The following is an 18,706-nucleotide window of genomic DNA, read 5'->3' on the forward strand; positions in this document are numbered from 1 at the left end:
GGGTCCCAGGCGGCGCCGTTGCCCCTTTAAGAGCTCCCGGCTCCACCCCCTCCCTGCCGTTACCACGGCGACGGCGGCTGCGCAGTGGGGGTGAGGAGGCGCCGTCTGCGCATGCGCAGAGGGGCGGGGTTTGGGGTTTTGAGCCCCTCCCCGCCGTTACCACGGCGACGGCGGCTGCGCAGTGGGGGTGAGGAGGCGCCGTCTGCGCATGCGCAGAGGGGCGGGGTTTTGGGGGGGTTGCGCCTGCGCAGTGGGGCGGCGGCGGCGGCGGCGGCGGCGGCGGCGGCGGCGGCGGAGGGGAAGGCCCGGGCGCCCCTCAGAGCCCCGGGTAGGCCCCGGTAGGCTTCAGTAGGCCCCAGTAGGCCCCGGTAGGCCCCGATAGAGCCATGTCGGGGGTGGGGGCGAAGCGTGGGGCCAGCGATGGGGGGGGCCCCCCCAGAGAAGAAACCCCCCCGCGAGGAGCAGCCCCCCACTACCCTCATCGAGCCCCTGCGCCTGGGCGGCATCTCCTCCACGGTGAGTAACGGCCCCGCAGGCCAGTGGGGGGGGGACCCCCCCGAACGCCTGGGTCCCCCCCCAAACTCCTGGGTGCCTTCCCCTCCCCCCCCCCCCCCCCCCCCGAATTCCTGGGTCCCCCCCCGAACTCCTGGGTGCCCCCCTGGACACCGGTCTCCCTTGTCACGATGAAGCCCTTAAGATGTGGCTCCAAGGTGGGACCAGAAGGTCCCCAGGGAGGTTCTTGGCCGCCTGGGTCCCCAGGGGAGGGTCCGAGGGGGTCGGTACCCAGACGCCTGGATCTGCCTTGCCCCCCCCCCTGCGGACACCTGGGTCCCCCCCCGGACGCCACAGTTTTCCTTGTCACCATGAAGCCCTTGAGATGTGGCTCCAAGATGCGAGCACAGGGAGGTTCTTGGCCGCGTGGGTCCCCAGGGGAGGGTCTGAGGGGGTGGGTACCAGGGACACCTGGGTCCCCCCAGATGCCTGGGTGTCCCCCTGCCCCACCTCAAATTTCTGGGTGTTTCTACACACATAACACACCCCCCCGCGGCCCCGGCGCAGGAGGAGATGGATCTGAAGGTGCTGCAGTTCAAGAACAAGAAGCTGGCGGAGCGGCTGGAGCAGCGTCAGGCCTGCGAGGACGAGCTGCGCGAGCGCATCGAGAAGCTGGAGAAGCGTCAGGCCACCGACGACGCCACCCTCCTGCTGGTCAACCGCTTCTGGGGACAGGTGAGGACACCCCCAAACCCCCACTCCCTTCCTGGCACCCCCTAAACCTGCTGAGGGCACCCCCAAACCTCACCCAAGCCCCCCTCCCCGCCTCCAGCCCACCTGGGGTTGCAGCGGAGGGAGGTTAAAATAGAAGAAAGTGGCCTCGGGGACCCCAAAACTGGCATCGGGGACACTGAAAATCACTGTGGGGACCCCAAAAGTGATGTCGGAGCCCCAAAAAATAGCCTCGGGGACACTGAAAAATACCGTGGGAACCCCAAAAGTGTCACCGGGGACCACAGAAATGATCTCAGGGACACTGAAAAATACCATGGGGACACCAAAAGTGGCCTCGGGGTCCCAAAAGATGGCCTTGGGGACACTGAAAATTACTGTGGGGAGCCCAGAAATGGCTCTTGGGACCCCAAAAGTGACCTTGGGTGCATCAAACTGGTCTTGAGGACCCTAAAAGCGGCTTCGGGGACCACAAAAGTGATCTCAGAGACACGGGAAAATTCTGGGGGGACCCTAAAAGCGGCCTTGGCTACCCCAAAAATGGTCTCGGGGACATTAAAAATTACTATGGGGATGACAGAAATGGCTCCTGGGACCCCGAAAGTGGTCTCAGAGCCCCAAAAAATGGCCTTGGGGACACTGAAAATTACTGTGGGGACCCCAAAAATGGCCTCGGGGACCCCCCAAGTGGCCTCAGGGACCCACAAAGTAGACTTGGGGACCCCAAAAGTGGCCTTGGGGACCCCAAAACCCCCTGCCCCCCCCCCATGACCTCCCCCTTTAGGGTTTGGGGGTGCCCTGACCCCTTGTCGTCCCCCCCACCCCAGCTGGACGCGGAGGTGCAGGCTCTGCTGCGGCGCTATGACGGGGAGGGGGGGGCACCCCCTGCCCCCCTCGGGGACCCCCCCGAACCCCGACCTGAGGGGCCTGAGCCTCCCTCGGCCTCCCCCGCTGAGGCTGAGGGGCCCGAAAGGAGGGGTGAGTGGGGCTGGGGAGGGGTAAATGGGGCTCCTGGGGGGGCTCTTTAGGCATGCTGGGGGGCAGCTTGGGTTCCTGGGGGACACAATTTAGGGGTGCTGGGGGCTATTTAGGTGGGAGGGGGGGGCAGTTGGATCTCACGGGGGGGTAATTTAGCCCGGGGGGGGGGGGGGGGAAGGCAACTGGGTCTCCTGGGGGAGCAGTTTAGGGGTGCTGGGGGTCAACTTGTGGGGGTCTCCGGGGGGGGGGGGGTGTGGAAATTAGGGGTGTTGGGGATCAACTGGGTCTCCTGGGGGTGTCGCTGCAGATACTGGGGTACTGCGTGTGCTTCTGACACCTCACTTGCCTTTTTTTTATCTCCCCCCTTACCCAAACCAGAGCCCTGGGGGGCCCCCGTTGCCCCCCAGCCCCCCCCACCCCCGGCATCGGGGGGGGTGTCGTCGCGGCTGGGGGGGGGCCCAGCGGCCGCCTTCGTGGCGGCCCTGAGCCGCAGCGGCCCCGAGGAGGGGGAGCTGCGCCTGCGCCCCCGCCTGGCCTTCGCCCCCGCCGCCGTGGCCCGCCTGGTGGAGGGGCTGGCGGGGGCCCATCGCCGGGCTCACGACCTGGGGGGGCGATTAGCCACCCGAGGTGAGTCGCCCCCACACCTTGGGGGGAGCATAGCGGGGTGGGAGCACGTTTTGGGGGGGCACAAGGGGGTCTGGAGGCATTTAAGAGGCACCCGGATACCTGGGTCCCCCTCTTTGGGGGGTGGAGGGAACTATTGTGGGCTCACGACCTGGGGGGGCAACTAGCCACCCACGGTGAGTCACCCCCACACCCGGGGGGGAGTCACGGGGGGGGTGGGAATGCATTTTTGTGGGGCCCGGATGCCTGGGTGCCTTGTTTTTGGGGTCACCCAGCGGCCTGGGTCCCTCGTTTTGGGTGGGGTGGGCGGGGGGCTCACGACTTGGAGGGGCGACTAGCAACCCGAGGTGAGTCACCCCACAAATGTGGGGGGGGCACGGGGGGGTGGGAGTGTGTTTTGGGGGGGCAAAGGGGGGTTTGGGAGCATTTAAGAGGCACCGAGATGCCTGGGTCCCCTTTTTGGGGATCACCCGGGTCCCTGGGTGCTGAATTGGGGGGGGCAGGGGAGTCCTGGGGGCGGGTTTTGGAGTCTCCAGACATGGGGGTTCCCTCTTTGGGGTGACCTGATGTTGGGGTGCTTGGGTGCTGGGGGGGGTTTTGGGGTCCCTGGACACCAGGGTCCCCCTCTTTGGGGTGACCAGATGTTGGGGTCCCCAGGAGAGCTGTCGGAGCCGGGGCGGGCGCTGCTGCGGGAGCTGCTGAGGGAGCACCGGCGCCTGCAGGACCTCACCCTCCAGCTGCAGGAGAAGCACCACCGCGTCTCCCTGGAGGTACTGGGAGCACTGGGAGGGGACTGGGAGCGGGGGGTGGGCTTGTTATCTGCATGGGGTTCCATGGTCGCTATCTCCATGGGGTTCCATTGCTGACGTTCCCGCATGGCTGACGTTCCTGTGGGATTGCATGGTCACTATCTCCATGAGCGTTCCATGATCATCAGCTTCATGGTGTTCCATGACTGTCATTTCCAGGAGGTTCCATGGTTGATGTCACTGTAGAGGTTCTGTGGCCACCATTTCCATGGGGTTGCATGACCACTATCTGCACAGGGTTCCATGGCTAATGTCACCATGGGGTTCCATAGCCACCGTGTCCATGGGGGTTCTATGGCTACTATCTCTACGGGGTTCCCTGGTCACCATCTCCACAGGGTTCCATGACTGATGTCATCATGGGGTTCCCTGGCCACCATCTCCGTGGGGGTACCGTGACTGATGTCCACATGGGATGGTCACGGCCAAGGTCCCCACGTTGTCCCCTTGTCGCCCTCCAGCTGGCGGAGCTGCAGGACAAGGCCACCTCGGCCGAGACCAAGGTGCTGGAGATGGGGACGACGGTGGAGGGGCTGCAGTGGGACAGCGCCAAGCTCCGCAAGCGCGAGGGACGCCTCGACCGCCACCTTGCCGAGGCCCTCGAGCAGGTGACACCCCTATCCCCAACGTCCCCGACAGCGTCCCCGAGGGTGGCTACTATGTGCCCAAGGACCTCCAACCCACCACCGGGCTCTGAGGGCCCCAGAAGCTCCTTGAGGGCCACCAGCCTTGACCTCTGGCACTTGAGGTCCCCTTGTATTCCTTGGGTGTCACTTGGGGTAACGTTATCTCCGTGGGGTTTCATGGCTGTTGTCACCATGGGGGTGACAGGGCCATCATCTCCATGGGGTTCCATGAGGTCCCCCCATGTCACTTGGGGTCTTCTCATGTCCCTTGGGGACCCTCTGGGGCACTTTGGGGTCACCTCACGTCACTGGTGGTTCCCAACATCCCCAAGGTGTCCTTGGTGTCCCCAACATCCCTGGTGTCCCCAGGGTGTCCCCAACATCTCTGGTGACCCCGGGGTGTCCCCAAGGTGTCCCTGGTGTCCCCAAGGTGTCCCTGGTGTCCCCAGGGTGTCCCCAGTGTCACAGGGGTGTTCCTGCTGTCCCCAGGGTGTCCCCAACATCTCTGGTGATCCCAAAGTGTCCCCACTGTCACTGATGTCCCCAGGGTGTCCCTGGTGACCGCAGCATCCCCAAGGTGTCCCCAGTGTTGCCACAGTGTTTCCAGGGTGTCCCTGGTGACCTTAGCGTCTCCAGGGTGTCCACAATGTCCCTGGGGTGTCCCCAAGGTGTCCCTGCTGTCCCCAGGGTGTCTCCAATGTCCCTGGGGTGTCCCCACTGTTCCTCCTGGTGACCCCACAGTGCCCCCAGGGTGTCCCAAATGTCCCCGGGGTGTTCCCTGATGTCCCCAACATTCCTTCGTGATGTCCTCAACGTCCTCAGGGTGCCGCTTGATGTCCCCAACACCCCCCCCCCCCGCAATGTCCCTGAGGTCCCCGCGGTATCCCCTGATGTCCCCAATGTCCCTTTGTCCCCAGTTGACCTCAGGTTCCTATGGCTCCGGTAGCTCTGGGGGGTTCCAGGGGGGACAGATCACCCTCAGCATGCAGAAGGTAGGGGGGTGCCGGGGGGGATCTCAGGGGTCCCATGGGGCTGGGGGGGGGTCCCTGGGGGGCTTTGTGGGTCCCTGGGGGGCTTTGGGGGGTCCCTGGGAGGGATTGAGGGGACCCTTGGTGGGGGGGGACCTGCAGGGTTTGGGGGGCTCAAGGGGGTTCCTGGGGGAGGGGAGGGTTGGGGGACATTTGGGGGGGCCTGGGGGAGGGTGGGGGACCCTGAGGGGCTTTGAGGGACACTTGGGGGGGTGTCATTGCGGGTTTTTTTGGGGATCCCCCCCAGTTTGAGATGCTGGGGGGGAGTTGGGAGGATCCTGTGGGATTTGGGGGGTGACGGGGCCCCCTCCTTCCCCAGTTTGAGATGCTGAACGCGGAACTGGAGGGGAACCAGGAACTGGCCAACAGCCGGATGGCGGAGCTGGAGAAGCTGCAGCTGGAGCTCCAGCAGGCCGTGCGCGGCCACGAGCGCCTCAAGGTGACAACGGGGACGCCACTGGGGACATGGGGGGCGTGAGGGAGGTTGGGGACATGGGGGGGCAGCAGGAACATGGGGGATGTGGGGGAGGTTAGGGGTGTGGGGGACGTTGGGGGCATCAGGGACGTTGAGGACATGGGGAACGCTGGGGGCATCAGGGGTGTGGGGGTCATCAGGGATGTTGGGGGACATAGAGGACATTGGGGAGGTTGGGGGCATCAGGGGACATGGGGGACATTGGGGGCATCAGGGGTGTGGGGGGCACCAGGGACATTGGGGGACATGGGGGAGGTTGGGGATGTTGGGGACGTTGGGGGACAGCAGGGACATGGGGGGTGTTTGGGACACAAGGGACAGCAGGGACATGGGGGCGTTGGGTGGTTGGGGACACTGGGGACGTGGTGGGGACAGTGGGGACATGGGATCTCCAGGGGATGATGATGGAGGGGGATGGTGGGGACACTGGGGACGTGGTGGGGACATTAGGGGTTACTGGGGACACTGGGGACGTCGGATCTCCAGGGAACAATGAAGGAAGAGTCGTGGTGGGGACATTGGAGACGTGGTATCTCCAGGGGATGATGACGGAGGAGTGGTGCTGGGGACACTGGGGGAGTGCTGGGGACACTGAGGACGTCGCATCTCCAGGGGATGATGATGGAAGGGATGTGTTGGGGACACTGGGGACGTGGTGGGAACGTTGGGGATGCAGTGGGGACAGGGGATCTCCAGGGGTTGGTGATGGAGCAGAGTGGTGGGGACATCGGGGGACGTGGTATTTCCAGGGGATGATGACGGAGGGGGGTGGTGGGGATGTTGGGGACATTTTGGGGCTGGTGGGGGACATTGGGGACGGTCCCCACAGGTGGCCCTGCGCTCGCTGCCAGAGGAGGCGGTGAAGGAGACCCTGGAGTACAAGGTGCTGCAGTCCCAGTTCTCCCTGCTCTACCATGAGAGCCTCCAAGTGAAGACCCAACTGGACGAGGCCCGTGCCCTCCTCCTGGCCACGAAGAACAGCCACCTGCGTCACATCGAGCACATGGAGGTGAGGGGACATGGCCCACTGGGTGGCCTTGGTGTCCCCAAGGGATCTGGGGGGCTCCCCAGAGTGTTATGTTGAGCGTGGAGATCATAGTGTCCAAGTGTTGGCCATCCAAGATGGCCGCCTCCGTCATGTTGAGAACGTGGAGGTGATCTTGGTGTCACCAAGGGTCCTTAGGGTGTCCCCTTGGGCCTGGGGGTGATGGGACATCATGACGTCCAAGTGTTGGCCAACCAAGATGGTCGCCTCTGTCATGTTGAAGACATGGAGGTGGGTCTTGGTGTCCCCAAAAGTCCTTTGAGGTCCCTTGGTCATCCTGGGGCTCATGGGACACCATGACATCCTACTGTTGGCCATCCAAGATGGCCGCTTCCATCATGTTGAGAACACGGAGGTGGCCTTGGTGTCACTAAGGGTCCTTGGGGTCATAGGACATCATGGTGTCCAAGTGTTGGCCAACCAAGATGGCTGCCTTTGTCACATTGAGAATGTGGAGTTGGCCTTGGTGTCCCCAAGGGTCCTTGGGGTGTCCCATTGGGCCTGGGGGTCGTGGGACGTCATGTCCCCCCCATGTCCCCCACATCCCTGATGTCACCCCATGTTCTTCATGTCCCCCACGTCCCCGATGTCCCTCACATCCTCCATGTTCTTTATACCCCTTGTGTCCCCCCACGTCCCCGATGTCCTCCACCTCTCCCATGTCCCCCATGTCCTTCACCTCCCCCGTGTCCCCCCTGTGTCCCCCATGACACCCACATCTCCCGTGTCCTTCACCTCCCCCATGCCCCCTGTGTCCCCAGTGTCTCCCACATCCCCCATGTCCCCCCCATGTCCTTCATGTCCTCTGTGTCCCTGATGTCCCCACGGTGTCCCCCGTGTCCCTGATGTTCCCCACCTCCCCAACATCCCTCTGTGTCCCGTCCTCCCTGTCCCTCATGTCCTCCACATCTCCTGTGTCCCCCATGTCCTTCACCTCTTCCATGTTCTTTGTGTCCCTCATGTCCTTCATGTCCCCCGTGTCCCTCACGTCCCCGATGTCCCCCACCTCCCCAACATCCTCCTGCGTCCCCCACATCCTTCATGTCCTTCACCTCCTCCGTGCCCTTCGCACCCCCCGTGTCCCCCGTGTCCCCAGTGTCCCCGATATCCCCCCCACGTCCCTGATGTCCCCTCCCCGGGTGCAGAGCGACGAGCTGGGGGTGCAGAAGCGGCTGCGGACGGAGGTGATCCAGCTGGAGGACACCTTGGCCCAGGTGCGCAAGGAGTACGAGATGCTGCGCATCGAGTTCGAGCAGAACCTGGCGGCCAACGAGCAGGCGGGTGAGGACACGTCCCCTCCCCGTGGCCACGTCCCCAACACAGCCACACCCATGGCCACGCCCCACGGGGAACCAGAGAGAGGGACAGGTTGCGTTGGGTGGTCCTCCAAGATCTCTACGGTGGGGTTGGGATGGTCCTCCAAGATCTCTACGGTGGGGTTGGGGTGGTCCTCCAAGAGCTCTACGGTGGGGTTGGGGTGGTCCTCCAAGAGCTCTACGGTGGGGTTGGGATGGTCCTCCAAGAGCTCTACGGTGGGGTTGGGATGGTCCTCCAAGAGCTCTACGGTGGGGTTGGGATGGTCCTCCAAGAGCTCTACGGTGGGGTTGGGATGGTCCTCCAAGAGCTCTACGGTGGGGTTGGGATGGTCCTCCAAGAGCTCTACGGTGGGGTTGGGATGGTCCTCCAAGAGCTCTACGGTGGGGTTGGGGTGGTCCTCCCAAGAGCTCTACGGTGGGATTGGGGTGGTCCTCCCAAGATCTCTACGGTGGGGTTGGGATGGTCCTCCAAGATCTCTATGGTGGGGTTGGGATGGTCCTTCTGGGGCTCTATAAGTGAGTCTGGAGACACTCTGGGATGGTCCTCCTGGATCTCTATGATGGGCCTGGGGATGCTCTGGCATGGTCCTCCAATATCTATGGTGGGTCTGGGGATACTCTGTGTTGGTCTTCCTGGGGCTTTGTGGTGGGGTTGGGGATGCTCTGTCATGGTCCTCCAAGATCTCTGTGGTGGGGTTGGGATGGTCCTTCTGGGGCTCTAAAAGTGAGTCTGGGGATGCTCTGGGATGGTCCTTCTGGATCTCTATGATGGGCCTGGGATGGTCCTCCTGGATCTCTGTGGTGGGGCTGGGGACACTATGGGATGGTCCTCCAAGATCTCCTGGACCCCTGGGTCACCTCCCCGACCCCTGGGTCTCCTCCCCACAGGCCCCATCAACCGGGAGATGCGGCACCTGATCAGCAGCCTCCAGAACCACAATCACCAGCTCAAGGGCGACGTCCAGCGCTACAAGCGGAAGCTGCGGGAGGTGCAGGCCGAGATCAACAAGGTGGGCAGGGCATCCGGGGGCAGGGCCCCTTTAAGGGGAGTGGGGTGTGGCAGCCCCACCCCCTCAATAAAGACTTTGTGGCGTAGCCCCTTTAAGGAAGCGGGAGGGGGAGTTGAGAGGGTGGAGCTTCTAGAGGTGTGGCCCCTTGGGGGGGGGAGGGGCAGACCTCGGCCCCACCCTCTCAATGGTGGCGTAGACCCTTTAAGGAGGTGGGAATGGGCGGGGCTCCTCAGGGTGTAGCTCTTTTAAGGGGGGGGGGGGGGCGTGGGCGTGGGGTGGAGCTGCCCCTGGCCCTGCCCTATCAGCAAGGACTTGGTGGCGTAGCCCCTTTAAGGAGGTGACGGTGGGCGGGGCTTGCATAGGTGTAACCCCCTTTAAGGAGGTGGGGCCACACAGAGCCTTAAAAGGGCTATGAGCATGTGTGGGGCCCACTAAAAGGGCAGGGCCTTCTCTCTTGGGGAGGGGGGGGGGGGGTATGGTAAACGGGCGGGGCCTTAAAAGCCCCTACCAATGGTTGAGGGGGTGGGGCCAGCTGGGGGGGGAGAGGAGCCTTTTAAGGGTGGGACCTTAAAAGGGCAATGCCAATTTTTTGGGATGGGACCTACTGAGTCCACTTTTCCCTCCCCCTTTAGCTCCGCCTCCAAACCAGCGGTGCCCCGCCTCCCCCCGGCTCTGCCCCTCCCCCACCACCCCCCCCAGCCCCTTCCGCTCCTCCAGAGGAGACCCCCACCCCGGGCCCCGCCCCCCTGAAGGAAGAAGAAGGCGGGGCCCCACTGGGACCCGCCCCCCCCCGAGCCCAAACGGGAGGTGCCGGCCCCACCCGAAGCGGCCCCCCCCCGGCGCCCCCCCGGGGAGGAGGAGGAGCCCCCCCCGGGCCCCCCCACCCCCGCTCCGGCTCCCCCCACCCCGGCTCCACCCCGCCTCAAGGAGCCCCCCCCAGCCCCGCCCCGGGCAGGGGGGTCCCGGGGGGGCCCCGAGAGGGAGCGGGAGCGGCTGCGGGAGAGGGGGGAGCGCCCCAAGGGCCCCCCCGAGGAGCCCAAGAAGAAGGACTCGGAGGTTCTCAAGCAGCTGCGGGGAGAGCTCAAGTGAGGGGGGGTGTTGTGGGGCGGGGAGGGGCTGGGGGGCCGATGTGGGGGTTCCCGGTGGGGGGGGGGGGGGGGTATGAGGGAGCAAGGGGGGGCTGTTTAATGGGTCTGGGGGGGGGGATAATACAAGGGGGCAGGTTAGAGGGGCTATGGGGGGACGGGGTATGAGGGGGGCAAGGGGGGGGGCTGTTTATTGGGTCCTGGGGGGGGGATTGGGGGGCTGGGGCCTGTTAAGGGGGGGGGGGGCTTTTATGGGGGGGTATCGGCGAGGGGTGTGTTATAGAGAGCGGGGGGCGTATGAGGGGGCAAGGGGGTGTTGTTTAATGGGGCTGGGGGGGGGCTGGGGGCATTTGCGGGTGGCTGGGGGCTTTTGGGGGGGCGAGGGGGGGCTCTTTTAGTGGGTCCCAGGGGGATCTCAGGGGGCGGGGGGGCTCATTTAGGGGGTCCCAGGGGAATAGAGGGGGGGGCTGGGTGAGCCTTGGGGGGGTAGTTTTGGGGGGGGGGGGGGGTGTGGAGCGGTTACGGGGGTCCTGGGGTGGGACTGGGACTGGGAGGGGGGGGGGGGAGGGGGCTGGGAGTTGGGGGTATGCAAATGAGATGCTAATGAGGTGGGGGGCGGGGGGGCAGGAAGGCGCAGGAGAGCCAGAAGGAGATGAAGCTGCTGCTGGACATGTATAAGTCAGCGCCCAAGGAGCAGCGGGACAAGGTGCAGCTGATGGCGGCCGAGAGGAAGAGCAAGGCCGAGGTCAGGACACGCTAACGACACGCTAACGACACGCTAACGACACGCTAACACGGGCCCGGGACGTGTTCCCTCCTCCTGCCCCCAGTCCCCCGTGGTTCTCACGGCACCCCGTCAGGCCGTGAGATCACCCCGTGACCTCGCGTAATGATGTCACGCCGTGACCTCACTGGGTGACGTCACCCCGTTTCCTGACGTGGTGACATCACAGCGTGAGCTCGCGTGGTGAACTCACGCGATGATCTCGTGTGGTGACGTCACACCATGAGCTCACGCAGTGATGTCACACCGTTAGCTCACGTGGTGACGTCGTACCGTGATGTCACAGGGCGACGTCATGCCGTTACGTCATGTGGTGACATCGCACCGTGACCTCGTGTGATTATGTCATGCAGTGACATCACACGGTGATGTCATAGCGTGAGCTCATGTGATTACCTCACATGATGATGTCACACAGTGAGCTCACACGGTGACATCATACCCTGACCTTGTGTGATTACTTCACACGGTGACATCACGCGGTGATGTCATACTGTGACCTCACATGATGACATCACACAGTGACCTCACACGGTGACATCATACCGTGATCTCCTGTGATTACCTCACGTGATGACGTCACACAGTGACCTCATGCGATTACCTCATGTGATGACATCACAGGGTGACCTCACGCGGTGATGTCATACCGCGACCTCATGTGATCACCTCACATGATGACGTCACACAGTGACCTCACATGGTGACGTCATACCGTGAGCTCATGTGATGACATCACACAGTGACGTCATACCCTGACCTCCTGTGATTACCTCACGCAATGACGTCACACAGTGACCTCACGTGGTGACGTCATACTGTGACCTCATGTGATGACATCACAGGGTGACCTCACACGGTGATGTCATACCCTGACCTCCTGTGATTACCTCACGCGATGATGTCACACAGTGACCTCACACGGTGCCGTCATACCCTGACCTCGTGTGATTACCTCACACGGTGACGTCATACTGTGACCTCATGTGATGACATCACACGGTGACCTCACACGGTGACGTCATAACCTGACCTCGTGTGATTGCGTCACGCGATGACGTCACATGGTGACCTCACGCGATGACATCATATCGTGACTGCATGCGATTACCCCACACGATGACGTCACACGGTGACGTCACGCCGCGTTCTGGCTCCTCCCCGGGGCGGGTGGGGAAGGGGAGGGGGCCGTGGGGGAGGGGTGCGCGTGTCCCCCCCCCGCGGGGCGCGGTGACGGCTGACGCGGGGGCGGGGCAGGCGGAGGAGCTGCGGGCGCGGGCGCGGGAGCTGGAGGAGCGGGAGCGGCGGGAGAGCAAGAAGCTGGCGGACGAGGAGGCGCTGCGACGCCTGCGGGCGGCCGAGGAGCAGATCGAGCACCTGCAGCGCAAGCTGGCTGCCACCAAGCAGGTGGGCGGGACTTCCGGGGGGAGGGGCTTCCAGGCATCGTGCTTCCGGGGGGGGCGGGGCTTCATGGGGAGGAGGGGGGTGGTACTTCCGGGGGGAGGAACTTCCAGGGAAGGCACTTTGGGGGGGAGGGGGGTGACTTCAGGCAGAGGGGCTTTGGGGGGGCGGGGTTACTTCCGGGGGGCGGGGCTTTTGGGGGCGGGACTTCCGGGGGCAGCTTCTGGGCAAGTCACTTCCGGGGTGGGGGGTGTGGTAGCCACGCCCTATGACGTCAGACACAGCTCGTGACGTCACAAGGCCACTTTGGGGTCGTGCTGTGTGATTGGCCGGTAGGAGACAACGTATCACGGGAGGGGGGGTGGGGCTTGTGACATCACCAGCGCACCACGTGACATCAGTAGGGGCTGTGGTGACATCATGGGTTGAGATCGTGACGTCGTAGGTTGGGGGTTGCGGCGTCATAGGTTGGGGTTGTGATGTCATAGAGGGGGGTTGTGACGTCAGGTTGGGGCTGTGACGTCACAGGTTGGGGGTTGTGACGTCATAGGTTGGGGTTGTGATGTCATAGAGGGGGTTGTGACGTCAGGTTGGGGCTGTGACGTCATAGGTTGGGGGTTGTGACATCATAGGTTGGGGGTTGTGATGTCATAGAGGGGGGTTGGGACATCATAGGTTGGGGTTGTGATGTCAGGTTGGGGCTGTGACGTCACAGGTTGGGGTTGTGATGTCATAGAGGGGGGTTGTGACGTCACAGGTTGGGGGTTGTGACGTCATAGGTTGGGGTTGTGACGTCATAGGTTGGGGTTGTGACATCATAGGTTGGGGTTGTGATGTCATAGAGGAGGGTTGGCATGTCACAGGTTGGGGTTGTGATGTCACAGGTTGGGGGTTGTGATGTCATAGAGGAGGGTTGTGATGTCAGGTTGGGGTTGTGACATCATAGAGGGGGGTTGGGCCGTCACAGGCGCGTTCTACACCAGGAAGGGTCGAGGTGGTGGGTGGGCGGCGGGTGATGATGCTATGGGGAAGGGGCTGATGTATGACGTCATGGCGGCCATGTTGGGGGGGGCGGGGCAAGGAGGAGGAGGCCCTGCTGTCGGAGATGGACGTGACCGGCCAGGCCTTCGAGGACATGCAGGAGCAGAACCTGCGGCTGCTGCAGCAGCTGCGGGAGAAGGACGATGCCAACTTCAAGCTGATGTCAGAGCGGATCAAGGCCAACCAAATCCACAAGCTGCTGCGGGAGGAGAAGGACGAGTTGGCTGAGCAGGTTCTCGCTCTCAAGGCCCAGGTGGGTCCCAGATGTTTGGGGAGGTCCAAGGGGACCCAGGTGTCCGGGGGGTCCAGAGGAACCCAGATAGTTGTGGGGCTGGAGCAACATAGTTGACCAGGAGAAGGTTGAGGTGGTGAAACAGGTTCTCGCCATCAAAGGTCCTGGTGGGATCCAGGTGTCCAGGCCCGTAATGACATCTGTGTCCAAGCTGAGGGGACCCAGGCATCCAGGAGGGGACCCAGGTGTCCATGCAAGGTCTAGGTGGCCACCCAATTCTTGGTGGTGCAGGAGGTGGTGGAGAGGGAACCAAAGGGTGGGCCAAGGGGACCGGGTGGACCTTGGCATCTGGGTTGGGAGGGACCCAGGTGTCCCCTGGTTGGTTGTCCCCCCAGGTGGATGCCCAGTTGCTGGTGGTGCAGAAGCTGGAGGAGAAGGAGCGCGGCCTCCAGAGCAGCCTGGGGGCAGTGGAGAAGGAGCTGGCTTTGCGCACCCAGGCCCTGGAGCTCAACAAGAGGAAGGTGGGTGGGAGGGGACCCAGGAGTCCAGGGGGAGGGGACCCAGCCCTGGGGACCCCCGGAGGAGCCCAGTATCGGGGTGGTGGGACTGGTTGGTGGGGGGACCCTGTCAATGGGGAGCTCAGGTCAACCCAGTCAATGGGGATTAAGGGGCTTTGGGAGACGTGGGGGGTCAAGGTTGGGGGGGGGACACCCAGGAGTTCAAGGAGGAGGGCACCCAGCCCTGGGGACCCCCGGAGGAGCCCAGTATGGGGGTGGTGGGACTGGTTGGGGGGGGCCCAGGTGTCTGGGAGGGCACCGTGTCAATGGGAGCTCAGGTCAACCCAGTCCATTGGGATCGAGGGGCTTGCGGAGGGGGGGGACACCCAGGCGCCCCCGGGGAGGGGACCCGGGGAGGGGACCCAGGCACCCGTGTCCCGTCCCCCCCCCCAGGCAGTGGAGGCGGCCCAGCTGGCCGAGGACCTGCGGGCGCAGGGGGAGCACGTCCAGGCCCGGCTGCGGGAGCTCCAGGCCTGCGCCGCCGAGAACAGGGCAGCCAAGGACAAGGAGTCCCTCAGCCTCAAACGGGCCCAGGTAAAGCCGGGGAGGCGGGGGGGAGCACCCTATGGAATCCATAGGGGAGGGAGATTGAAGGGGGGGGGGGGGGGGTGTGTGTACTTATGGGGTTGTTTGGAGGCTGTAGGGTGGCCTATGGGACTCTTTGGGGAGTCTGGGGGACTCTATAGGGTGCCCGGGGGGGGCTTTGGGTGGTTGGAGAGGCTTTATGGGGGTCCTTATGGGCTCTATAGGGTCCTTATGGGCTCTATAGGGTCTCTATAGGGTGTCTGACAGTGTTACAGGGTGGCTGCAGGGGTACCTGTGGGGCTCTATGGGGGCTCTGTGGGGTGGTATAGGGGCTGTAGGGGGCGGTTCGGGGAGTCTGGGGGACTCTATAGGGTGCCCGGGGGGGGCTTTGGGTGGTCGGAGGGGCTTTATGGGGGTTCTGATGGGTTCCATAGGGTGTCTGAGGAGGCTATAGGGTGGCTGGGGGGGTCTTATGGGGCTCTATGGGGTGTTATGGGGGGCTGAAGAGGGCCATATGGGGTGGTTTGGGGACCTTGGGGGACTCTATAGTACCCTTACAGTGCCCTATGGGCTCTATAGGGTTCTGGGGGGCGAGGGGGATGCAGATGCTGTGGGGCGCTACGTTCCCCTATGGGGGTGGTGCTGGGCTCTATAGGGACCTGTGGGGTCGGTGGGGATCTACAGGGGGGGTTGTGGGTCCCATGGAGGCTCTGTGGGGCCCTACAGGCGGTCTGCAGACCTTCCATAGGTGTGCAGGGATCTATAGGAGGTCTAGAGAGACCTATAGGACGGAGTGGGGCCCTATAGGGTGTTTGTGGGGGATCTATAGGGGGGGGTTGTGGGTCCTATGGAGGCTCTGGGGGAGGCCCCACAGGGGTCTACGGGGCCCTACAGAGGGTCTGCAGAGACCCATAGGGGGTTTAGGGGAATCTATAGGGGGTGTAGAGAGATCTATAGGGGTCTGTGGGCCCTGGTGCCGCTGTGGGTCACTGCCCCCCCCCCCCCCCCCCATCCCCGCAGGAGGAGCTGTCGCGGCTGCGGCGGAAGCTGGAGAAGCAGCGGAAGGTGGAGGTCTACGCCGATGCTGACCAGATCCTCCAGGAGGAGATCAAGGAGTATCGGGTGCGCTACAGGGGGCACCCATGGGTGCCGGGGGGGGGTCTGGAGGACCTTGGGTGGGGTTGGAGGTCTTTAGATGGGAGTTGGAGAACTTTGGGTGGGGGCTGGAGGACGTTGTGGTGCATCTGGAGGACCTTAGGTAGGGTTGGAGAACTTCCAAGTGGGTGCTGGAGGACCTTGGGTGGGGTTAGAGACTTCTAGATGGGAGTTGGAGAACCTTGGGTGGGTGCTGGAGGACCTTGGAAGAAGCTGAGGGACCTTGGGTGGGGCTAGAGCACCCATGGGTGGGGTTAGAGACCTCCAGCTGGGAGTCGGAGAACCTTGGGTGGGTGCTGGAGGACCTTGGGTGGGGTTGGAGCACCCATGGGTGCCCCCATGGGGCTGACAGCCATCTTGCCCTACCATCTTCTGTAGGCTTGGAGGACCAGAGGTGGGTTTGGAAGACCACGGGTGGGTTTGGAGGATCTCAGGGTGGGCTTAGAAGACCACGGGTAGGTCCGGAGCACCCATGGGTGCCCTTCCATGGGGCTCACGGCCATCTTCCCCCACCCCAGGCCCGCCTGACCTGCCCTTGCTGCAACGCCCGCAAGAAGGACGCCGTCCTCACCAAGTGCTTCCACGTCTTCTGCTTTGAGTGCGTCAAGAGCCGCTACGACACCCGCCAGCGCAAGTGCCCCAAGTGCAATGCTGCCTTCGGGGCCCACGACTTCCACCGCGTCTACATCAGCTGAGCCCCACGGCCGCCCCACGGCACCCACCGGTGCTCTGTGGTCAACCACAGGTCTTGGAGGTGGGTCTACACCACCTTGGAGGACCACGGTTTGCTTTGTGTCTGTCTTAGTTGAACCCCATGGTGACCGTTGACCACCCATGGGTGCCCCCCAAGATCGATGGGTGCCCCATAGCACCCCACGGTCCCCATGGGTGCCCCACGGTCAACCACAGGTGCTCCCCAGCCAACTGTAGAGCTTGGAGGTGGGTCTACACCACCTTGGAGGACCATGGTTTGCTTTGTGTTTGTGTTAGTTGAACCCCGTTGTCATCCTTGGCCACCCATGGGTGCCCCACAAGACCTATGGGTGCCCCATAGCGACCCACAGCACCCAGGGGTGCCCCACGGTGACCTATGGGTGGCCACGTGTCCCCACCCCCACCCAATAAAGTGCTTGGAGCTGTTGATGTGGCTGCGGGGGGGGGGGAGGGGACATTGGGGGAGGGGGACATTGGGGGGTGGAGGGGGGTTGGGAGCTCAGGTCAACCCCGGCAACGGGGATCTCCCACCTGACGAACGACCCAAAAATGCCCAAAATGAGCCAACCCCCCCCAAAATAACCCCAAATTGGCTCTGAATAAGGCAAAAATGCTCCCCTATTTGACTAAAATGCCCCAAAATTGGATTAAAATGTCCCAAAATGAGCCCAAATTGGCTCTGAATAAGGCAAAAATGCTCCCCTATTTGACTAAAATGCCCCAAAATTGGATTAAAATGTCCCAAAATGAGCCCAAATTAGCTCTAAACGAGCCAAAAACGCCCCGCAATTGGACTAAAATGGCCCCAAATACCCCAAAACTCCCCCAAAATGCCCAAAATGAGCCCAAATTGGCTCAAAATGACGAAACTGCCCTGAAATGGGACTAAAATGCCCCAAAATTAGACTAAAATGGCCCCAAATACCCCAAAACTCCCCCAAAATGCCCCAAAATAACCCCAGGTTGACTCAAAACGACAAAAATGCCCCGAAATGGGACTAAAATGCCCCAAAATTGGATTAAAATGTCCCAAAATCCCCCAAAATGAGCCCAAATTGGCTCAAAACGACGAAAATGCCCCGAAATGGGACTAAAATGCCCCAAAATTGGATGAAAATGCCCCAAAATAGGATTAAAATGTCCCAAAATCCCCCCAAATGAGCCCAAATTGGCTCTAAACGAGCCAAAAACGCCCCGCAATTGGACTAAAATGGCCCCAAATACCCCAAAACTCCCCCAAAATGCCCCAAAATGAGCCCAAATTGGCTCAAAACGACGAAACTGCCCCGAAATGGGACTAAAATGCCCCAAAATTGGACTAAAATGGCCCCAAATACCCCAAAACTCCCCCAAAACGAGCCCAAATTGACTCAAAACGACAAAATGCCCCGAAATGGGACTAAAATGCCCTGAAATTGGATTAAAATGTCCCCAACCTCCCCCCAAAATGAACCCAAATTGGCTCAAAACAGGACGAAAACGCCCCAAAAATTGGACTAAAACGCCCCAAAACCGAGCTCCAGAACCACCGCATGAACCCAAAACGCCCCCAAAATAACCCAAATTTGCCCCCAAATGGGACTAAAATGCCCCCAAAAAGCCCCAAATTCCCCCCAAAACGCCTCCTTTTGAAACTTCACATTTTTAGCAACGCCCCCAAACCCGGGGGGGAGGGGGGGGGTGTGTTTTTTTGGGGGGAAAAAGGCTCTTTTGGCCCCGCTTTTGGGGCCCTTTGGGGGTGGGAGGGGAGGGAGGGGGCGGGGCTTCCCGGTCGAGGCCCCGCCCCCCTTTCCCCAGGCCCCGCCCCCTCCTAGCGAGGCCCCGCCCAGTCGAGCCGCCATTCGTCGGGCGCCAGGAGGGGGCGCTGCGTCTCCCAACCGGCAGCTTCCAGCCCTATGACGTCACGGGGGGGGACACAAACGACACGTGTGACGTCACGGGAGGGAGGGGACACCCCCCACCCCCCCCAATTCCCGCCACGTGTGACGTCACCTACCACGTAGGAAGGCGGGGCCCAGCGTCTTCCAGAGGCGGGAGCTCTCGGCCACCACCCCCCAGGGCACCGTCCCCGGGGCTG

At 62.8% G+C, this 18,706-nt stretch overlaps 1 protein-coding gene across 1 annotated transcript; it reads left to right on the top strand.

Annotated features, from left to right (window-relative positions):
* Window positions 1-386: 386 nt before the first annotated feature.
* Window positions 387-17,056, top strand: RNF40 (ring finger protein 40). Its single transcript, XM_074167126.1, is given in 20 exon segments — window positions 387-427; window positions 429-516; window positions 1,060-1,227; window positions 2,052-2,202; window positions 2,581-2,829; window positions 3,484-3,596; window positions 4,097-4,243; window positions 5,179-5,253; window positions 5,609-5,728; window positions 6,594-6,773; window positions 7,955-8,090; window positions 9,014-9,139; window positions 10,091-10,220; window positions 10,848-10,965; window positions 12,262-12,411; window positions 13,487-13,699; window positions 14,074-14,199; window positions 14,629-14,769; window positions 15,781-15,882; window positions 16,434-17,056. Coding segments are annotated over 20 exon segments (2,751 nt in total). The 3' UTR covers window positions 16,611-17,056.
* The last annotated feature ends 1,650 nt before the right edge of the window (window positions 17,057-18,706 follow it).

The sequence above is a fragment of the Numenius arquata genome, unplaced genomic scaffold, assembly GCF_964106895.1.
Source record: "Numenius arquata unplaced genomic scaffold, bNumArq3.hap1.1 HAP1_SCAFFOLD_910, whole genome shotgun sequence".
NCBI lineage: Eukaryota > Metazoa > Chordata > Aves > Charadriiformes > Scolopacidae > Numenius > Numenius arquata.